The following is a 21,910-nucleotide window of genomic DNA, read 5'->3' on the forward strand; positions in this document are numbered from 1 at the left end:
AAGATCAATTACACAATTATCACATGAGTCTTTCCATATATGTAGGTGATTTCTCCATGTGGAATTATAATGAGAGCCAATTCAGTGTGCATGTCATATAACAAGTACCAATATATTAGTTTTAGATTTTCCTCATGTTTCAGTTTATGAAAGCAATTGATTCCTTACATACAGGAATGAACATAATATGTACATTTATCAGTAGCTCTAATTAATATATTGTCTTAATATTACATTGACTAGGAATATTTAGAAACAATGCTTTGATACAACATGAATCTCATAATTATAACAACTTTATAATTTTCTATGCCAAGATTTTTTATTCCACAACTTTATCTTTACTCAAAACTCATTAATCAAATATAATTAAATATTAAAGATAAAGAAAGCCTTTATTAATAATAAATATATTTATATGAATAAAATTAGTATTGCATTTAACAAACCAATTAGCTACAAGGTATATTCATTAAGTATCTCCCACTTGCACTAAAGCTAATTAATCATGTATCCAATACAATATCCCTTCATTTGATGATCATGTTTCCGTTGGAATAGTGCCTTATTGAAAGGTTTTGCAACATTCTCTTGAGTGGATACTCGTACTATGTCTACTTCTTTCCTCTATTTGATTTCTCTTGTTAATTAATAGAATCCTCTAATTACATATTTGGATCTTTAATGAGACCTTATTTCTTTACTTGTGCAATGGATATATTATTATCATAGTATAGGGCTAGAAGATCAACAATGCAAGGAGCCACACCTAATTTTATGATGAAATTCTTCATCTAAATATAATATTTTTTGTTACCTCGGACGTAGAGTAATATTCAACTTCAGTTATAGAATCTGCTATAGCATTTTGTTTAAAACTATTCCAGCTCACAACACTACCATTTACATTTATAGTAAAAACATCCTAACTGAGATTTGCTACTCAATTACAAGCAGACTTCAGGTAGTTTAATTAGGCAAAAGGGAAACGTGAACCATAAATTAGTCGCGTAAGTTCAATCTCTAATCACATATTCCTTAGGTCACAAGCATGCTATATGGTACATGTAGCTTGGAACAGAAACTTCCCGGTCAATCATAAAGCAAAGAAGCATGAATTTCGTTAACTTCCTCATTGAGCAATTAATGTTTCATGATTAGCGGCAATGGTAAATTGCACACAGCCACACATTAGGTAGTTGTGTATACGAGGAAAATGGCGAAAGCAAACTTTTCAAGTACTGCTAAACAATGATTTGTTAGTAACATCACATGTGACATTACATGTGAAATGTGTGGTGATCAAATCTTCGAAATTGGTCTGGGGAAAAGAAAGCCTCAATTCAACTTAAGCAAATGACGCTAATATGAGACGAAGGGAACTCTCAATGTCAACCATTAATTTGGGATAGTAGTTGGCTACACTTCCATGTCAATATCTTTTTCTTTTTCTTTTTCTTTTTTGCTGCTGAAAATTGTGTACACATGAGTTAACAATTTTGACACCTTCCTCCACATCTCTTTTGGAACCATAACTTGAAATATTTCTACATAGAGATATCAACTTACTACGAAATTTTAATGATTTTCCGTATCACTTGAACTAATATATTGGCACCTTATCTTTTATATTAGAACAATAAGCAAGTTGGTGTGATAATACACCGTCAAATAAAAAAATTATAATTATAAAAAAAATATTAAAAACTTAGCATTTTTAGTATTCATTAGAGGTTTTTGTGAAATTTAAATTTTGTGTAAGATAAGTAGACATTTTGTTATTTCACAAAAAGTCATGCTAAAACATTTTAGTCTTCCGATCAAATAGACATTAAATGCACCTTACAATTCTTAAAATAAACCTTTGGTTCTAACATATTTATTTTCTATATTGTATCCTTACATTTGAAAAAATCAAAGAAAAGCTCCTGAAGTTGGCCTTAATTCTTCTAAATAGTTGAAATATATCAATTAAAAGCTGTGTGTCCATTGGTACAAATATCATTGATGGATTTACAAAAGAAAACATTTCATCGACTATTATCGTGTCATGAATTTCAGATTCATTGGTAATTATATTGGTGATTTAAACTTTAATAGATTTGATGATGGAATATTAGCATCGATGATAAAAATAGGTAACAACCAATTTCTATCAGTCTATCTATCGGAAACTCTTACCACGGACCATCCATAAATAAATTATATGTCATATATCTTGTCTAACCAATTGATTAATAGACAAAATCACTGACAACCATGTTCTTTTGGTGAATCCATTTGTCTATAACAAAATAGTAACAACTCTCTATAATTCTCAGAGGAAAATGAGTTTGTTGTGCCAATAAAATCACCAACAGTTTTTTATGTTCATTAGTGATTTTGTTGGTGGTTTAGTAATTTGTTATTTTTAAAAAAATATTATCAAACAATTTGACATTAAATAACATTAAACAAAAAAAAAATTAACTTGAAGATCACATTTAATATTATTGATTTAGATATAAAAATCAATTATAAAAATTTATAAACATTAAGAAGAAGTTGTAGATAGAGGTGGAGGTGAAGGGGGGGATGTTAGTTTAATATTCCTTGTAGCCAACCGGTTGGTTACACGTGGCATTATTATATTCATGTAAATACATATTTATTATTAATTAAATGCTTAATTTATCTTTAATATTCATATAATATTATATTAATGAATCTAGAGTAAAGATAAAAGTTCATAGGGAAAAAATATTTTGCAAAGAAAATTATAAAGTTGTTATAATTATAGGATTCCTATTACATCAAACCATTATTTCTAAAATTTCTTGGTCGATACTCTCTTAAATACTGGACATTTATTAGAGTCATAAAGATTAATACATATTATGTTATATCATTTATGAAAGAAAGTAGTTGTTCTCATAAGAGAGGATCAAGAGAGAATTCATCACCTTATGTGAATTGGAGAAAATATTTCATCTATTCTCAAATAGTATTGACAGAGAAATCCTTGTCCAAGGTGAAATGAGATTTGAAAAAAAAATTAAATCTTATTTAAACGATCAATGACTATTATATGGAGAACAAACATAATTTAACATGGTAGACATGCTCCATGGTTTAACATTATTGATGAAAGGATATTAATTATACTAAAAAACTGGTCATTGAAAGGTTAAGTCAAACAACTAATAACTTATCTAATATTTGGGAGATCATGACACATTACTAGATGATGCACTTGATCGTCAAATATAAATTAATCAATTGTGAATTAATAATAAATTAAATTGCTTAAGTTATTTAATTCTATTTAATTATAATTATAATTTATATTTGGGCCAACATATTATAACTTAACGGGTCAAACACATTAAGAACCATTAGTAAGAAATTAAATTGGGATGATTTAACTAAGTATGAATTGATTAAAATATATTTTTCAAATTAAGAACTAAATTATAATTAATATAGTGGTTATTTTTCTAGACCTAGAAAAACAAGAAACTTGATTGAGTTAGTTTCTAAAATTTTCTTTAACTTAATATATGGATATTATTCAGGGAAAAAACTGATATTTTGCTAATTTATAGGGTTTCTTTCAGATTTATAAATAATAAGTTATACCTTTTATTTATATAAATGAGGAGTGGTTGTATATTAGGAAAAAAAAAATACGTAAACACAATATTAGAGCTAACACTCTAGACATAGCAATCCCTCTCTCCTAAATAAAGATTTAGGATATTTGTCACAGCTGGTCCATGTGGATTATCATTGGAGGCTGAACAATTAGATAGCTTATGGTTTGTGACAACCTAGCCTTTAAGGAATTATTCAAAGCCAAAGAACATTAGATCTTCAGGTAATAAATCCCTAAACAACTCTAGATCTATCTAATAGGATCATAAGGACTCCTGGATATTTTTATTTCATAGTTTTCACTTTATGTATGATATTCGAAAAATCCAATAGAGGAAAATCTCACGAAGGTCTCTAAAGAGGATAATAATGTCTAAATAGGTATGCCATCATCTCCTCCCATTGCTTCTTTCTTTATTCCTCATACTTTGCCTCTATTTCATCCCTCAAGCACTAATTTGTTGTTTAACCAACTCTTAACAGCTGGTGATGGTTGTCACAGGTTAAATTATAGGCTTATAATTATAGGCCTATATTTAGGACACTATAGTCTGACCTCATATCAAATGTCATAGTCATAAAGAAACCATAAACCCAATTCTTATTGAATCCTCTAGTTGCTCCAACCTCAAATCACAACTCTAAATCATATTCTATATGGGTTGAAGGGTCGTCTCCATGTTTGACATGTATGTTGATGTTATATTGTTTGTAAACAAAAAATAAAGTCAAAGATATGATTAAAAAAATATATATATTATATATATGAGTCCAAACAATGTACAAAAAGTTTCAACGTTTCCGTGCAATAAACAGCTCCACTCAGTTGTCCATGAACTAATGCACCCTTTTTTGTCTATCCTCTTTCCGTATAAATGTTTTCAAGTATACAGCCATCGGAGTTGACTCACGTCCAAGTTGTATAGCCTGCAAAATAAATCATTGGTTATACATTATCACAAAATAATAACTTCCATTTTAAGAAAAATACTTGAAAATAAAGCAAACTTTCACTAGGCGCTTTGCATTGTTAGTAAAATAAAAAGCAACCAGCTGGTATGCTTGTTAATGGTATCACGAATCTTATTATTTCTATTCAAGAACCCACACTATGAAACATATCTTATAACCATTTGACATGTGTATATATATATATATGATAACTAAAAGTATTGATTATATATGTAGTAACCTTAAACTTCCCCCCACCAAGCCTCAACTATGGCAATCCATTCAAGATACTCTCAAGTTGGCATTTTCATCCACGCTTACATTATTGATGTTATTGTTTGTGTAGCTTCCATATTTGTTAACATGAAAACAAATTAATTAATAGTTGACTATATAATATTTAATCATTAATTTAATGTTATGTTTGGATAAAATAAATTTTCTTACATGCTTAAATTTGGCTTCCATTATGCTATTAACTTGCCAAAATAAGGATGTCAAGTAGATGACGCCAGATTTGTAACCCGTAGTTGACAAACTTGTATCATTATCATATGCATCAAGTACCTTTTCAAGATCAAAACCCAAATACATCGTAGGCTCAAGAACACTACTACTTCAAGAAGCACAATTGCTTTGTTTTGACCCTAAACTTTTCCTCAACATATAAACAATATAACTAAATAATTAAGCATATTCATTTAAATTCTCTATGTATCGTTTATGGTTTTTTTTAGTGCATCTATGTATTTATAATAAAATCTCAGTAGCACCTCCCTTAAATAGGACCCTACACAAAATAAAATAAAAAATACAAACAACCAAATAGAACAAATCAAAATGTACACTTACTATGTATTCTTCTCAATGACAAGGTTTAAGAAAAACTTTTTATGCATTATGAACATAAGTCATGAAATAAGAATCAATGTATAGCATAAAAGAAAATAACTATATCATTGACCATGAGTGATGACACGACCAAAAGATTGATATCTTGTCCCAAGTGCAAGAGTGTCAAAGTAATAAATAACCCGGCAAGACCGAGGTCGAACCACAGAGAGGTTAATTGTATAAATTATAGACAATAATAATACAACAACAACAACAACAACAACAACAATAATAATAAAGAAGAAGATGAAGAAAAAGTTGAAGAGAACTTTGAGATGGAAGATTAATGTAAGGATTAAACAATGATAAAAACAAATGTCAAGGTTAGAGGATCCACTAATGGTATTTCAAACAAGTATAGTATAAATTCTTGTTATTCAACTAGAAACCACACACAAAGGAGATTCCAATCGGATGGTTTATCATTAATAGCTCATTATAAATTATTAACATGATCATATTAATTATCTTATTTAACTAACATCAAACTTTTAAATATTGTCAGAAATTCATGATGCTAACTTATGTTAACAACAAATCAAGTTCCTTTCATAGCACAGGTGTAGGTAATACCATATGGTTGGGCTATGAGAGTGCTAAGCATTTATTGTATCAAGTGTTATACAACACAAATCTAGATTAACTATTTAATAAGCAAGGTATTAAGAATTAGTAAGATAAAAAGATAGAACATGTTAATAGTAAACATTAAGGTCCATGTTGAGTTTACAATATACTTATTCTTACACCATTAGTGTAACCTTTTCACCTTGACATAATGAACTTAGCTAAACATAATGAAGAAGAGAAACATAAATAAACAAAACAAGAACATAAATAAGATACAAGTTAACTAAGTAAAGGAAAGGAAATGAAAAGCATAAACAAGATATTAATGAAAGCAAAACTAAAGAATTAAAAATATGTATATAAAGAGAGAGAAAGAGCAAGTTCTTGATCTGAAAAACCAAGCCCCTAAATGCATGGCAAATGCCTCTTTTTATAAGCCAAAATTTAGAACTATTGATTTGATGACTAATTGTTGAGTGGGTGGCCAACTCTTGACTTGGTGAAAATTCTTATCTTCTTGTCTGAATAAAACATCATTGTTAGCATTAGAACTGGATTCACCTTATGAAAGTTGTAGGAAATTGTCTTAGCTTTCCAGGAAAAAAAATTGAGGTCATTTGGACTTCTAAAACTCGAGATATAGGTTGAACACTGAACAGTGTCTGGGCTACAGGACAGATTCGGACTTCTCCGTTGTTACTATAATTTGGACTTGAAAATGGCCTTCTTAGATCTTGGCCTCCACATCAAAGTTGTAGGCCTATGTCTTACCAAAGTTTTCCTAAAATTTGAGATCATTTGGACATCTAGAAATCGAGATATGACTCAATTATTGAACAGTGTTCCAGTTTGGACTGCACCAACATCTCTTTTCTAAGTTTGGCCCTCTCTTTGTCCTTTCAATTTCAATACTTAAACTCATCAATCAATCCTTTCATTTATGTGATAGGCCTGCATTTAAGATGAACATTTACCATAAATTAAAGGTATCTTATATTATTAGGTATGCTATTATAAAACATGCTTTAGTTAAGGAGTTATTGATACTTCAAGTGCAAAATGATGATATAAAACCTTGATAAAATGCACTTTTAAGTACTAATTAAGTGACCAAAAGAGTATATTCTTTTCAAACAAAACTTTTAAAAAAAAAAAACAATTCTTGTATACATTATCTTTAATAAACTTATGTTACGTTAATAGAAAGAATAGTTAAAAAGATTAATGGTATATTTGATCCCTTTATTCTTGATATTTTGTCAATGTAGTTCATCTACTCTTCATTTATTGTATTTGATTAAGAAAGTTTCTTAAAATAGTTCCACTAACCAATTGTGTGTTAATTCTTGACATATGGCCTATCATGCTACCATAATGCAAGCACACCTCCTAGTGAAGTCTAAACAAGAAAACAATTATAAAAGATCATTATGCAAAGACATTTTTCATTCAACACACACTCTTAATTAATTATCCCAACTTTAAAATCTATCAAGTTAATTGAAAGTACATTTAAAATCCAATTCAAGAAGGAGCAAAGGAATTGATTTCTTGATAATGGGATTAATTCTCGGTAAAGGGCGAAGGAATTAGTTTCCAAGTAAAGGGAATTAATGTTCGGTAAGGGACAGGGGAATTAGTTTTCTGGTAATGTGCCTAATGCGCAGTAATGGGCATTAAGGATTAGTTTTCCTGGTATTGAGACTACTGCCCAACACTGAACAATGGATCTAGATTTTTTAAAGCAGGAACAATGCCTGAACATAGGTGAAGAAAGGAATTACCCGATGTTGGGTATTACTTAGAAAGATTGAGTTTATAGAGAATAAATGGTAGGAAAGGAATGGTTTATTAAACCAATGACATAAGAAAACTCGATGTGATGAATGACTAAAGTAGATGAATAGATGAATTATAATTAATAATTGGAAAATTATTGACAATAATGAGTTACATTTTGAATGCATTATTACATATGTTTTATTTGTTGAAGTATCTATATGATGAAGAATTAATTTTTATTGATAAATTAATTACAAATACCTCACAGCCATGAACTACATGATAGATGTGTAGGACAACTTTTGATAATTTTGATTGGACTTATATTAGAAGCCCCTTTATACTATAATGGGGTTATGTACCATTAAAATAAGTATTAAAGAACGTTTCAATATAACTTAATAGTTCATTATAGTACTATAATAACAACAATAATAATAATGTGAGGATTAAACAATGATAAAAATGAATGTCAAGGTTAGAGGATCCATAAATGGTATTTCAAAAAAGTATAGTATAAACTCTTTTTATTACTCAACTGGAAAAATCACACAAAAAGAAGGTTTCAATCAGATAATTTATCCTTAATAGTTCATTATACATTTTTAACATGATCATATTAATTATCTTATTTAAGTAACACCAAAATTTTAAATATTGTCAAGAATTCATGATGCTAACTTATATTAATAACAAATCAAGTTCCTTTCATAGCACAAGTGTAGGTTATACCATACGGTTATCTATGAAAGTGCCAAGCATTTGTTGTACCAAGTGTTATATAACACAAATCTAGATTAACCATTTAACAAGCAAGGTATTAAGAATTAGTAAGATAAAAAGATTAAGACATGTTAAAAAAAACCTTCTTGGTTATAAACATTGAAGTCCATGTTAAGTTTATATTATACCTATTCTAACACCATTAGTGAAACCTTTTCACCTTGACATAATAAACTTAGCTAAACATTATGAAGAAGAGTAACATGAATAAACAAGAGGAGAACATGATTATATAAGTATAGTAAAGGAAATGAAATGCATAAACAAGAGATTAATGAAAATATAACATGGAATAAAAATTGAACATTACAAAATACAAATAAAGAAAGCAAGAGCAGGATCTTAATCTGAACACCAAGATGCCTAAATGCATGGAAAATGCCTCCTTTTATAGGTCAATATTTAGAACTATTGATTTGATGACTAATCTGGCCATATCTTGACTTGGTGACAATCCTTATCTTCTTGTTTGCAAAAAATGTTATTCCTAACGTTAGAATTTGAACAAATTTATGTCATGAAAGTTCTAGGAAATTATCTCAGCTTTCTATCATAAAAAGAATCGGTGCATTTGGATTTCTAGAACTCGAGATATGGGCTGAACACTAAACAGGATAGATTCGAACTTCTCCGTTGTTGCTATAATTTGAACTTGAAAACAAACTTTTTGAATCTTGTACTCCATATGAAAGTTTTAAGCCTCTTTCTTAGCTTTTCATCTATATATAGTAGACCTAAATTCAAATTCTACAACTCTAGTTATGATCCAATAATCGAGTGGTGTTTCATTTTGGCTAAACCATCATCTCTTTTCTAAGCTTAACGCTCTCTTTGTCTTCTCAATTTCAGTAGTTAAACTCATTAATCAATCCCTTGATTTATGTGATAGGCCTACATTTAAGATGAACATTTACCATAAATTAAAGGTATCTTATAGTATTAGATATGTTATATAAAACACGCTCTAGCTAAGGAGTTATTGATACTTCAAGTGCAAAATGATGATATAAAACCTTAATAAAAATGCACTTTTAAATATTAATCAGATCCCTTGGTGGACACCTCCTCTCATGTACCTACAACATCAGTGCACTCTGAAGGGGACGAGTTAGTGAGACTTCAAAATGATTCAGTGTCCCGTCAAGCGAAGGTTTCAATGCTTGAGGTATCAGACAGACATGAAGGAAATCATGTATCCCGATTAGTGGCACTGGCAGCTGTGTAAAATACCTTTTCAGATTCTGCTTTTATGAATCATATAATGAGAGTTGTAGTAGCAGGAACGGCAGGGGGAGCCTTCAGTACAACTCCAACACTAGAGGGAGTAGTCACCATAGTGTAGTAGGTGAAGGGTATGCGAGAGATTGGTTGTATGACTTACTGTGGCGAGGAGGATACTGAGGAAAGTGGAAAGATTTATATCAGAGGAGGGATTAAGATGGAGGGACTTTCATAAATAGCTTAAGGAGATGTACTATTCTTGGGAATATAAAAGGGAGAAGGAACAAGAGTTTTTGGATTTAAGGCAGGGAGATTTGACAGTTTTAGAGTATGAGAGGAGATTCCAAGACTTAGCAGTTTTTGCCTCCACTTACCTTCCCACAGAGTGCCACGGGGTGGAGAGGTTTCGTGATGGGCTGAGGCAGGAGCTGAAAATGATATTGATACCCATGCAATTCCAGTCTGTTTGGGAATTGGTACAAGCTGCTTAAGGTATGAAGAGGGTAATAAGAGATGCTCTGAAGCTAGTGGACAAGCAAAGTTAGGCAGCTGGAGCTAAAAAGAGAGATTTTGGGTTTTTGACTCAAAGACCTCTCCTAAATAAAAGGAAGAGTGGGCAGTCATCAAGATAGCTCTAGAGGAGAAGCGGGAGTTTCACCCTAGGAGGTAGCTCAGGAGGATCTAGACAGGTTGGTGGAAGAGGATCCTAGGAAGGACAGGCTAGACAGGGAGTCACAACTGTTGGAGGGTCAACAAAGCAGAAAGGACTAGTGTATCCATTATGTCAAAGGTGTGAGCAGCAACACCCTAGAGATTACACCACGATGCTAGAGGGATGTTATATTTGTAGAGGAGAGGGGAATCAATGGAGAGAGTGCCTGCATGTAGGCAGAGGTTGTTACTATTGCAGGGACATGAGTCATAGAAAGAAGGATTGTCCCCATAGTCGATCGTCCTATCAGGCCTACCTAGTCAGGAACGAATGCTTCTTGGGGGAGGCCTAGTGCTTAGGAGGGGAGGACTCAAGATCAGGTATATCACAGACCCATAAGGATGTAGGAGATGTACCTGATGTGGTGGCAAGTACTTTACAATTAGATATAATGCAAGTTTATGTTTTAATTGATCCTAGAGCTAGTCATTCCTTTGTAGCTTATAGAATACCTTATCCCCCATTTAGAATTCCAAAAGCCTTCTTCGATTATCTGCGTAACTTTTCTATCTATCCTGGGCTTTCTTCATCCTCTTTCTAATCACCTTTACCTTGTCAGTTGTCAATTGCATTATTTCAAGTCCTAAAAGCTTCCTCTCTCCTACTTCATTACAACAAATTGTGGTACGACATTTCCTATCATACAATGCTTCATATGGAGCCATACCAATAGTAGCTTGATGGCTATTATTATAAGTATACTCCACCAATGATAGGAGATCCTTAAGAGTTTGAATGGTCCTTTCAGATTGACCATCCATCTGAAGATGAAATGTTATGCTTAGATTCAACTTTGTCCCCAATGCTCATTGTAAGCTAGGACATAATCTCAATGTGAAGTTTTGGATGTTAGCTAACTAAGGAAATTGGTATTTCTCAATTTGGAGCAGTAGAACTCTAGTTATGGGTCACTAACCGAGACTGAGTCGTGTTTGACTTTGTAGGGTAGTAGGAATGAATTAGGTTATAAGCAATTTTGACTATCTTGGGGGCAGAATTGGGTTCTCCTTCCTTCAGATAACTTGTAGCATCATGTTTTAGCTTTCCAACGAGACCAATCTTGCCTGAAATGGAGTTCTAGAACTCTGGATAACATCCTTTCACCTTGAACACTATTCAAAATATCGACATCATTATGCAAAATTTCCTCATTTCCATAATATCCAACATTCAATAATTCACATATCACATCAATAACATATTAAATCATGGAATTTAACTAGAAAGTATAGGTGCAGACCACCTACCTACAATAAAAGCTCTACTCGTGCTCCCCTGTTGCTGCTGTTGCATCACACTGATGGTCCCTTCTGAAATCACAAGTTTATCTCATAAATTTCTCTCATTCATGGATATGTTTTGTAATAATCATATCAATAGCTAATAGGTTTTTCTTTCAATCATTTCTTTCTTTATATTTTATGTTTTTCTCATTACACCCATTAATGTTTTCATTCTTCATCCAACCATAGTTATCATTCGTTTCTTTATATTTGAATTGTTCCTATTTAAATCCAATGTCTAGACAATAACAACCCAATGTCTAGACAGTAACGATTGGACAGTAACAGTTTAATGTCTAGACAGTTACAGTCCAAGGTCTAAACAGTATCAATTGGACAATAACAATTCAATACCTAGAGAGTAACGGTATAAGACAGTAACAGTCCAAGGTCTAGACAATAACAGTTGGACAATAATAGTTTAAGTCCATCTATAATGATAATTGTTGTTCAATGTATATCATAAATATTTTGGATGACATGAATAATGATGTTTTGTGGGATTGAGACCCAGGATGATTGGGTTGAATTGAGTTTGGAGATGCAGAATATTAGAAGTGTAAACAAGTTGTATGTCGATAACTTGGGGCCTCCTGATATAGGGGAGACTCTGTCGAAATCTTAGTGAAAATTTTGATAAATTTTAATATGAACACCCTGTGTGTGTGTGTTTGTACATATAATTATTACTCTGTTTATCAGTTAACATGAGATTGTTGTTTTATCCCTGATATAGGGATATTATAATTAGAAAATTAGTTTGTACATGTGTTTGATATATCTGGGTGCTACACATTATTTTATGGCAAGAAAAAATGAAAATAGACTAAAAAAGAACCAATTAAGTTAGAAAAGGGGTTTTTAATTAGCACACCCTTAGAGAATGTTGTATATATATATATATATATAAAAAGGGAGTTAAAATTATTATCGAGGGATATGATATGGAAGTGAATGTAAAGTCATTAGATTTATGTGATTTTGATTTAATTCTAGGAATGAATTGGTTCACTAACATAGAGCTCAAATTGATTGTTTTTAAAAAAATTATTGATACCTAAATGGAACATCAAAAGTTAGTAGGGCATCTACAACCATTATTGATACCTAAGTAGAAGTGGGGAGATAATACTATAGACTTTATGTCAAGTTTACCTAAGAAGAAAAAGGGTAGTGATGTAATACTATAGGTTACTATGGATCACTTGATAAAATCTGCACTTTTCTTACCTATGAAATGACAAATATAGTTGATAAGTTGGACAAGCTATATGTGAATGAAATGGTAAGATTGCATAGGGTGACTATGTTGATTGTTTCTGATCAAGATCCTAGATTCACCTCATGATTATGGATAAGTATTTAATGTGCTCTAGGGATGAAAGTAAATTTGAGCACAACATTTCACCTCTAAATGAATGGACATTCAAAGAGAACAATCCAGACTTTAGAGGATTTGTTTAGGGCTTATATTTTGGAATTTGAGGGCAACCAAGAAGAACATCTACCACTTATAAAATTCATGTACAACAATAATTATCAGTCTATAATAGGGATGGCTCTTTATAAAGCTTTGTATGGTAAAAAGTGTCAAACTCTTGTTTATTGTGAAAAAAATTGGAGATGGGAAGTTGATAGGATTAGAATTGGTGTAGATCATTTTAGGGGTGTTCAAAAAAACCAATTAACTGAAAAAACCGAGAGAATCGATAAAAAATTAACCAAGAAAACCGAACCGAGATAAAAAAAACCGATTAAACCAATTTATAAAACCATAAAATTTTACTGGTTCGATTCGGTTCCGGTTTGACCACTTAAACCGGTGAACCGAACCGGTAGTATAAATAACAATATAACATGACTAAAGAGTTCCTAACCCTAATTGACAAGCCGCCACCCATCAATTTTCATCCTCTCTCTTCTCCCTTCTCCCTTCTCCCTTTTGTATATGTCTTGTCTTTTGCCCCTGCATCTTGATTCTTGCTATTTCATTTTAATTCTCCTGGCCCTTCGTCTTGCCACCTGCCATTTCATTTTAATTCTCCTTGCCCCTGCGTCTTGCCACCTGAAGTTCCACATCTGGTTGACGTAGTCAATACAATGAATCTAGGTGCTGGGGAGTAAGCAGATCCCGTAATCAATCCTATTCCCGTGTCAGTTCAAGACTAAGGCTTGGATCTTTTTAACTCCTCTTAATTTTCTGCTTTCTTTTTATCTTTCTCAGGTGTTGCCGTTGGTTGCGGTCCATCACAACATTCAAGATTCAACCAGATTAATTTAATGATTAGGTTCCCCGGTTTTTTAGCTCCAAAACCGGATTCAACCGAACCGAACCAGTTCGGTTTGAACCAGAATTCGGTTCGGTTTGGTTTGAAATTCTAAAAATATGAGTTACATGGTTCGGTTGGTTTTTATGATTCAAACCGAACCGAACCGAACCGTGAACAGGCCTAGATCATTTTAGAAAAGCTGAAAATTATAAAAGACAAAATGGAAGCTACTCAAGATAGGAAAAAAACATTATACAAATGTTAGAAGAAGGCCTAAAAATAGGAGTTTAATGTTGGAGATATGGTGTATTTGAAGGTTTCTCCTTTGAAACATGTGTTATGGTTTGGCATGAAAGGAAAATTAACACTATGGTATATTGAACCCTATAAAGTGTTGAAGAGAATTGGACCGATAACATATAAGTTAGCTTTACCTCCATATTTAGCCAAGATAAATGATGTATTTCATGTTTTTTTATTACAAAACATTGATATAGACACTTCTTGAGTACTACCATAAGTCCTACTAAAGGTTAGTAGAGATTTGATCATGAAACTAAAAGTAGTAAGGATTCTGGATCAAAGCAAAAAAGAGTTGAGAAATAAAAATATCCATATGATGAAAGTACTATGGAGAAGTTCCTAAGTCAATGAAGAAACTTGAGAAAAAGAATCAGAGATGAAAGAGAAACATCATGATTTTTTTCTACAAACAGGTATGGAAATTCAAATTTCAAAGATGAAATTTTCTTAAAGAAGGGACAATGTAAACTCCCAACTAAAACTTTTCTTAAATATAAAAAAAAAAAAATTGAGATAAATGATGATTATAATATTTACAGATGGATGTGAATAAAAGATGAGGAGTTTAAGGGCACTTTGGTATAAATTTACAGAATGATTTCAGGAGATATGAATTATAGTGTGATAAAATTAAATAAAAAAGTGAATATATATACATAAGAAGATAAAAGAAGAAAGGTTTATGGTCGGATTTATGCATTGGTCTAGAACTAGAAATGGTCTAGCCATTTTAAGAAATGGCTAAACCAATTTAAATAAAACAAACAAACCATTTTTCAAATAGTAAGATCATTTTGGCTATTGTCTTTGTTAAAAACTGATGGCGCAACCGCAAGAGAGAAATAATGTTTTATCATATTCTTCCTTCTTTTCACCATTAAAAGGGTTAGAGAAGTGATAAATAGGAATGAAAACAAAGAAGAAACACATCCACACAAGAAATTAAAAAAGATCGAAGAGAGGAAAGATTGAGTTAGAGAGAGAGAGGGTGAAGAAAGATGGGGAAAATGATAGAAATGTTCAAAATTTTGATTGGTTAGGATTCAAAAACTAGATTATCATTCAGTAAGGAGTTTTAAGCCTAATCTTGCAATTTCATATGAAACGAATAACAATTGAGATTGAAATCATGAAATTAATGTTAGGATTTATGGTAGAATTTTAAGGAAAATATGAATTGAATATAAATTGATCAAATTAGGTTATAATAGGTTGTGTTTGGTGTTAAATTAGATAGAGATGATGAAGAAAACCATGAGGTCCTTAAGGGCCTAATGGTCGGCCAATAAAGGACTATATTGCATAAAATAGATTTATGTGAAATTATGGTGAACTTATGTATAATTGTGTGTGTGCGGAATGAACATGTTATGAAAAATAATGTGGTATACCTGTTGATACATAAGAGGTCACAAGAGTTGTACAATAGCAGGGAGGTACAAATCGAGCTATGATAGTAGGTAGGTGTTATGCACCTCATCATTTTTTTACTTAGTTTATCATAGTAGCATATTGAAATATTATATTGTATTGAAATTTTGGTTTATAATGAAGGAATTGATTTTCTAGTAATGGGACTAATGTTTAGTAAAGAGCGAAGGAATTAGTTTTCCGATAATGGGAATTAATGTTCGATAAGGGGCAGAGAAATTAGTTTCCCGGTAATGGAAATTAATGGCCAATTAGAGGTCAAGGAATTAGTTTCCCAGTAATGGGATGAATACCTAGTAAAGGGAGCAGAAATAAGTTTCTCGATAATAGGGATATGGGGTTAGTTTTCCCAGTATTAGGACTAACATTGATACTGAGCAATGGATCTAGATTTCTAGAAGTAAGAACAACGCCTAAACATAGGTGAAGAAATTAATTACCATGGTGTTGGATATTACTTAGAAAGATTGAGTTTATAGAGAACAAATATCAATAAAGGAACGATTTATTAAACAAATGACAAACAAGAAAACTCAATGTGATGAATGAATAATGTAGATGAATAGATGGATTATGTTGATTAATAATTAAAGAATTATTGACAATAACGAGTTACATTCTAAATGCATCATTACATATGTTTTGTTTGTTGAAGTGTTTGCATTATGTACAATTAATTATTATTATTATTATTATTATTATTATTATTATTATTTATAAATTAATTACAGGTACTTTACGACCACGGGTCAAATGATAGATGTGTAGGACAACTTTTGATAATTTTAATTAAACTTGTATTAGATTTTTTTTTGTACTATAATGGATTTTGTATTTAAATATTAATTGTTCTGCAGATTATGTAATTTGAACTCAACTTCATTATATAAACTTATGATGTCATATTAGTTTTTTTTGTTGTGTCATACATAATAAGTGTAATTATGCTTCTTTATTTTATTGGAAGATTTGAGTGTGTGTGTGTAGCAAACCATAATTAAATGTGATAGATATGAACAGTCAAGGATAATTGAACAATGATTGGAATGAGTTTTTTCTATACTAGAAGGTCTCAAATTATCAACTAAAAATTTATTATACTTCAATATTCAACTAATTAACATTCCATTCACTGGTTAATCATCTTGGACTCATAACATCTATCACACACATAATTTCACTCTAAAAATTATAATATTCACAAGAAATTATGTAATGATTGCATGTAACTATGAATGATGTTACCGTTATTATCAAAGCTATGGCATGGGTTCAAGACCTATCATGGAAATTGATACATGTTGAATTATTTCGTGATTGTTAGTATGGCACGAGGATAGATCCCTCTTCAAGGTCGGGGATATAAATGGTAAAGCATTAACTCTTTATTGGAAAATACGTACTTCAGCTTAAAATGGTCACAAGATATGATTTAGCATTAACTCTTTATTTGTATGATATCATTCGCTCTTTATTAATTTGTTGTTTATAATTTAGGTTGGTGGCCATGTTCCAAATTGTGATGCACCCATGCCGCTGGTTTCAAGGGTGGAATATAGGGAACGCTCATGAGGGGCAGTTTATATCCTTGTGCGAGTGATTGATACTATGGCATGTGATGTTTCTTTTATTTAAAAATAAATTAAAATTTTATTTGAAATTTTATTTTTATTTTTAACGTTAAGATTTTAAAAGTAAACACAATAAATACAATGCGAAACAAACAGGCTCTTCATCAATGAAAAAAAATACGAAACAAACCGAGAGAGGGGCTACACGAGGCAGTCAAACATTGAAGTACCCCTTTCGTCACCATCTCTTATTTTAATAATTGTGGTAGCAGTAATTATGAGACCTGCTTCCCTTAAAAGGAAAGTGAGGTTTGATTAATATTGATTAGAGAGGTAAGCTTCACTCGGGACTGAGCAATAGGCCATCATGTCTGACCTCATCCCAAAGCTAATGCAGATTATAACAAAGAAGAATACTATACTTTGTTCTTTTTTCTTTCTTTCTTTTTTGTTGAAAAGAAGAAGAATACTATACTTAGTTCTAAAAAAGATGGAAGGAAGATTCCCGTATTGCAATAATATATGGAGCACAGCCAAGCATGTTTCCTTAGTTAACACCACCTTTTGTATTCATGGAAATAAACATTCACAATCCAAGATCTGACTAAAATAATGGGACTCTGATCATTGAAATAATAATGCATTCCTAGTTAAATATAAGATTCATAAAATCTTTTACAAGAACTTCAGCACTGATGAGATATGTTAGAATAATATGTAGCCGCTTTTTGCTCCTTTCTCTCAAACACAAGATGATAAAGAAGAATCTCTCCTCTTCTCTCATTGTCTCTCTCTAGGCATTACGAAGAGATATCAGATTCAGGGATTGAAATCCTCTAGCTTCATTTCCAGGAAAGATGCACAAAGTTTCAGGTTTGCTTAACGGTTTTAGTTATTGATCAGCCGAGGAAAGAGAATTTAACCAAAAGTTCATGATCCCCAGAAACCCTTGAAAGATCAGTCCCAGATATGCCAAGAACAAGGAAAATATAGCTAACCAAGAAATAGCACAAGCAACAGAACAAAGTTAACTGGTACTAGATGATGATGATGATGATGAAGAGTCAAAATTAGATAAATTAACTGAGAATAATCTTTCCCTTAATTTGGATCAAATCGCTCCCACGCTATCTTCTTCCAAGTGATATTGACCATCATTAATCAAAACTAAAAACAAAAATCAGGAATTTTTAAAGGAAAAGGAGACTTAAAGAAAGAAACTGACAGCTAGTGCCATCCTTACTGATGATCTCTCTATCTAGCTAACAATTATTATCATCATCATTAATTAAAACAACAATCCTTGATCGAGTTTTAAGAAGATGAAGAAGAACCATTAGTCCCAACATGTGCAGCATGACTATCATTCTCAAAGTGGTGATTGTTGCTGTTGTTATTGTTCATAATGTCTTTGTTGCTCTCATTGTTGCTGTAAGAGTTTTCAAGATTACTGCTCCTAATAATGTCATCATTGTTCCCATTAATGTGTTCTTTCTTACCAAAGCTGTTCTTGTTGTTATGCATCCAAACTTTCAACGCACTTCTATCAACCCCAACTTCATTGCAGAACTCTTGAACCAAATCTTCGTCTCTTTTTTGCATCTTCCATCCAACTTTCTCTGCAAACTGGTGCATTCTCTCTTTTTGGCTCTGGCTGAACTTCGTCCTAAATCGTTTTCGCGGCGAAGAACCAGCTGGTGGAGGAGCATTTATATTCACATTCTCATTCAGACCCGATACACCCCCTGAGAGTGCTAGCAGCATGTGTGGAGCTGATGGATAGTAAGAGGAGGAGATCGGAGGAGGAGAGGCTGAATTGGGGCTTCTATTATGCTGAGGTTGCGCTTGTGGCGGTGGTGGGTGGTGGCGGTGGTGAGGTTGGTACTCTATGGTTGTTATAGCGGTGGTGTGAGGGGGGGAATCTTCAGGTTCACGGCGGTGAAAGTTGCGATGGCAGCCACAAGCGGCACATTTTAAAGAAGTTGGATCGGTGTGTGTGGCGGTCGGAGAAGGCATGAATTCTCCACAGCCATCTAGAGCATGGCCACCTATGGTAGCAGCGTGGTTCTTGAGGCATTCTTTGTAGGTTATGACTACTGGTGGTTGTGAAAAATGATTGTGGTGGTGGTGGTGGTGTGGATGGTGGCGTTTGAGGACACCGTTGGTGAAAGACAAAGGCTTTGTTTGAGGGATCCGGGTTGGTGTTCCAGTGTCTGCCTCTGGGGATTTTGGAATTGTGGTGTTAGTGTTATTGTTGGTGGGGGTTGTTGCTGTTGCTGTTGCCGTTGCCGTTGCTGTTCCTGTTCCTGTTGCTGGGTTTATGTCCATGGCTCAAACATTTAAATGTTAAGAAAGAAGTGAAAATTGTTTATGAAGATGTGAAGGGGTTTTATAAAGTTAGGGTTTTTTGAAGACAGAAAAAAAGAAGAAGAAAAAAAAAGAAAAGGTTGGTGGTGGTGTTAAGGGAAATGGATGATGGGATTGTTTACAGGAGAAAAGAGCTGTGGAGATTTTGAGGAGAAAGGAGAGAGCTAAGCTTAGGATATCGTTGTGTGATGAGTGATGATGATGATGAGCAGCAATAAGTACTGTTGATAAATAAAAAATCTGGTTTTTGTGGTTGTGCTTCTTAACCTTGACCCACTTGTCTTTTTAACCCTAGTTCTAATCTATGGTTAAGTTGTTGACCCCACTTGAGGTTAGATGTTGTGACTAATAAATATGCCCAGTGATTGACCCTGGCTAGTATAGTAATATTTATACCTTCCTTTACTGTTAGATTGCTCCCATGCCTGTTTTAACTTCAAATATTGTAAAGCATAAGGAAATCCCAATTACCATAAAGTATTATTATCCAATATTATATTCACACAGAAACACGACTCTCTTTTTTTTATTATTTTTTTATAAGTCCTGCTGGGTTTGACTCAGCCTCTGTGGCTCTCAATAATGATTCATTTCTCCGAGTCAATTGGCTTTCCAGTATACAATTATAATCAAGGCTAGGTTTAGCTGGGGACTGAGTTGACCCGTAGAGTCTTTTAATTTGTACGTGTGTGTATTTATATATACACATACATGTTGATGTATGCATATAGCTTGTAAATGAATAAAAAAGTATATATATTAGAAAGGTGTTAATACAATTCCCTGATAACAAAACTGAATTATAGTATATTTAAGTAATATTTTGATATAGAATTATTCTTTACTTTCTTAAGGCAAGGCATCCGCAACTAATACATTACAATAATATTTTTATTATTTTATTAATTTATTTTTAATACTAACACAACGATTCAAAAAAATTTTAAAAAAATTAATTTAAATATAAAAAATTAAAATTTTAAAAAAATACAGTTAGAGTGCAATGCTAAATATTGTTTAAATATCTATTTGATAGTATAATAAATTTTATAATTGTGGTTTAAAAATAATATATATTTTTAATTATAATTTAAAAAATATATAATTTTAGCTTTTATAAAATCAAGCGCAAGGATGGAAAGGTAATTATGCGTAGCCAATATAAAAAAGAAAAATCATTGCTACCGAACAATTTTTTATATGTAGTTAAACAAAAAGTGAAAAATACTGCAAAACCAAATTGTTCCTTAGAAAGGATAAAGAAAAACGCAGCTTGGCCATGGACAAAACTGTCTTTTAAGTTTAAGTTGTCCAGGACGCTCCTACATGCTTAAAATTAAAGGTATCCTTGTCGGCCTGGCAGAATATTAGGATGATGAACGCCGTTTGTAGTTAACTCCATCTCTCAAGCTGGACGACATCGTATCAATTCATCTTCTTTTTATAACTGTACTGTAATTTGGTTTTACCGTTCAATTATCTTCATATGTTGTTATGCTCAAATCTTTCTAGATTAATTATTTAGGAATGCTGGGATTAGGTTCCTAGTTTTATACTAGATAAATTGGCCTTGATTGAACCGGTTCAGTTTGAACCAGTTTTCACTTCGATCCAGTTTATATCTTGTAAAATTAATATAATTTGATTTGGTAGGTTTTTTGGGGCCAAATCAGACTAGATTGGACTGTCAACACCCTTAATAATCGTAATAAAAATTATGTAAAATGAAAGGTTGATTTGATAATTAAATAATTGTATTACCTTTAAATAATAACTCAAGTTTTATATAAAATTTGAATTTAAGATATTTTAAAAATATATATATTAGTATCAGTTACATTTTACTAATTATAAAATATTAAATTGAATTATAATAAACAAAATCTTTATGAATTATCTATTCTAGTATAGATAATTTATCTTTCTTCCAAAATTTATATTTTTTATGGAAAAAAACTATTAGAAGATAGTACCCTCAATGTAATACAATAGCTATAACATCTAGCTTGGTTTATTATTAGGTTAAAGGCTCGGATTATGAGTTGAATGAGTTCATTTGAGTTAATTTATGTCAATTTAAAAAAAAAAATTTTCTAGATTTGTTTAAATTAAAATGATTTTATTTTAGAAAAAGTTAAA

At 31.8% G+C, this 21,910-nt stretch overlaps 1 protein-coding gene across 1 annotated transcript; it reads right to left on the bottom strand.

Annotated features, from left to right (window-relative positions):
* Positions 1 to 18,483: 18,483 nt before the first annotated feature.
* On the bottom strand, positions 18,484 to 19,984 carry LOC118050851 (zinc-finger homeodomain protein 9). Its single transcript, XM_035061328.2, has one exon. The coding sequence runs from the start codon at positions 19,730 to 19,732 to the stop codon at positions 18,719 to 18,721; it is 1,014 nt and encodes a 337-aa protein (XP_034917219.1). The 5' UTR covers positions 19,733 to 19,984; the 3' UTR covers positions 18,484 to 18,718.
* Positions 19,985 to 21,910: the final 1,926 nt, after the last annotated feature.

This window comes from Populus alba, chromosome 4 (genome assembly GCF_005239225.2).
Source record: "Populus alba chromosome 4, ASM523922v2, whole genome shotgun sequence".
Classification (NCBI taxonomy): Eukaryota; Viridiplantae; Streptophyta; class Magnoliopsida; order Malpighiales; family Salicaceae; genus Populus; species Populus alba.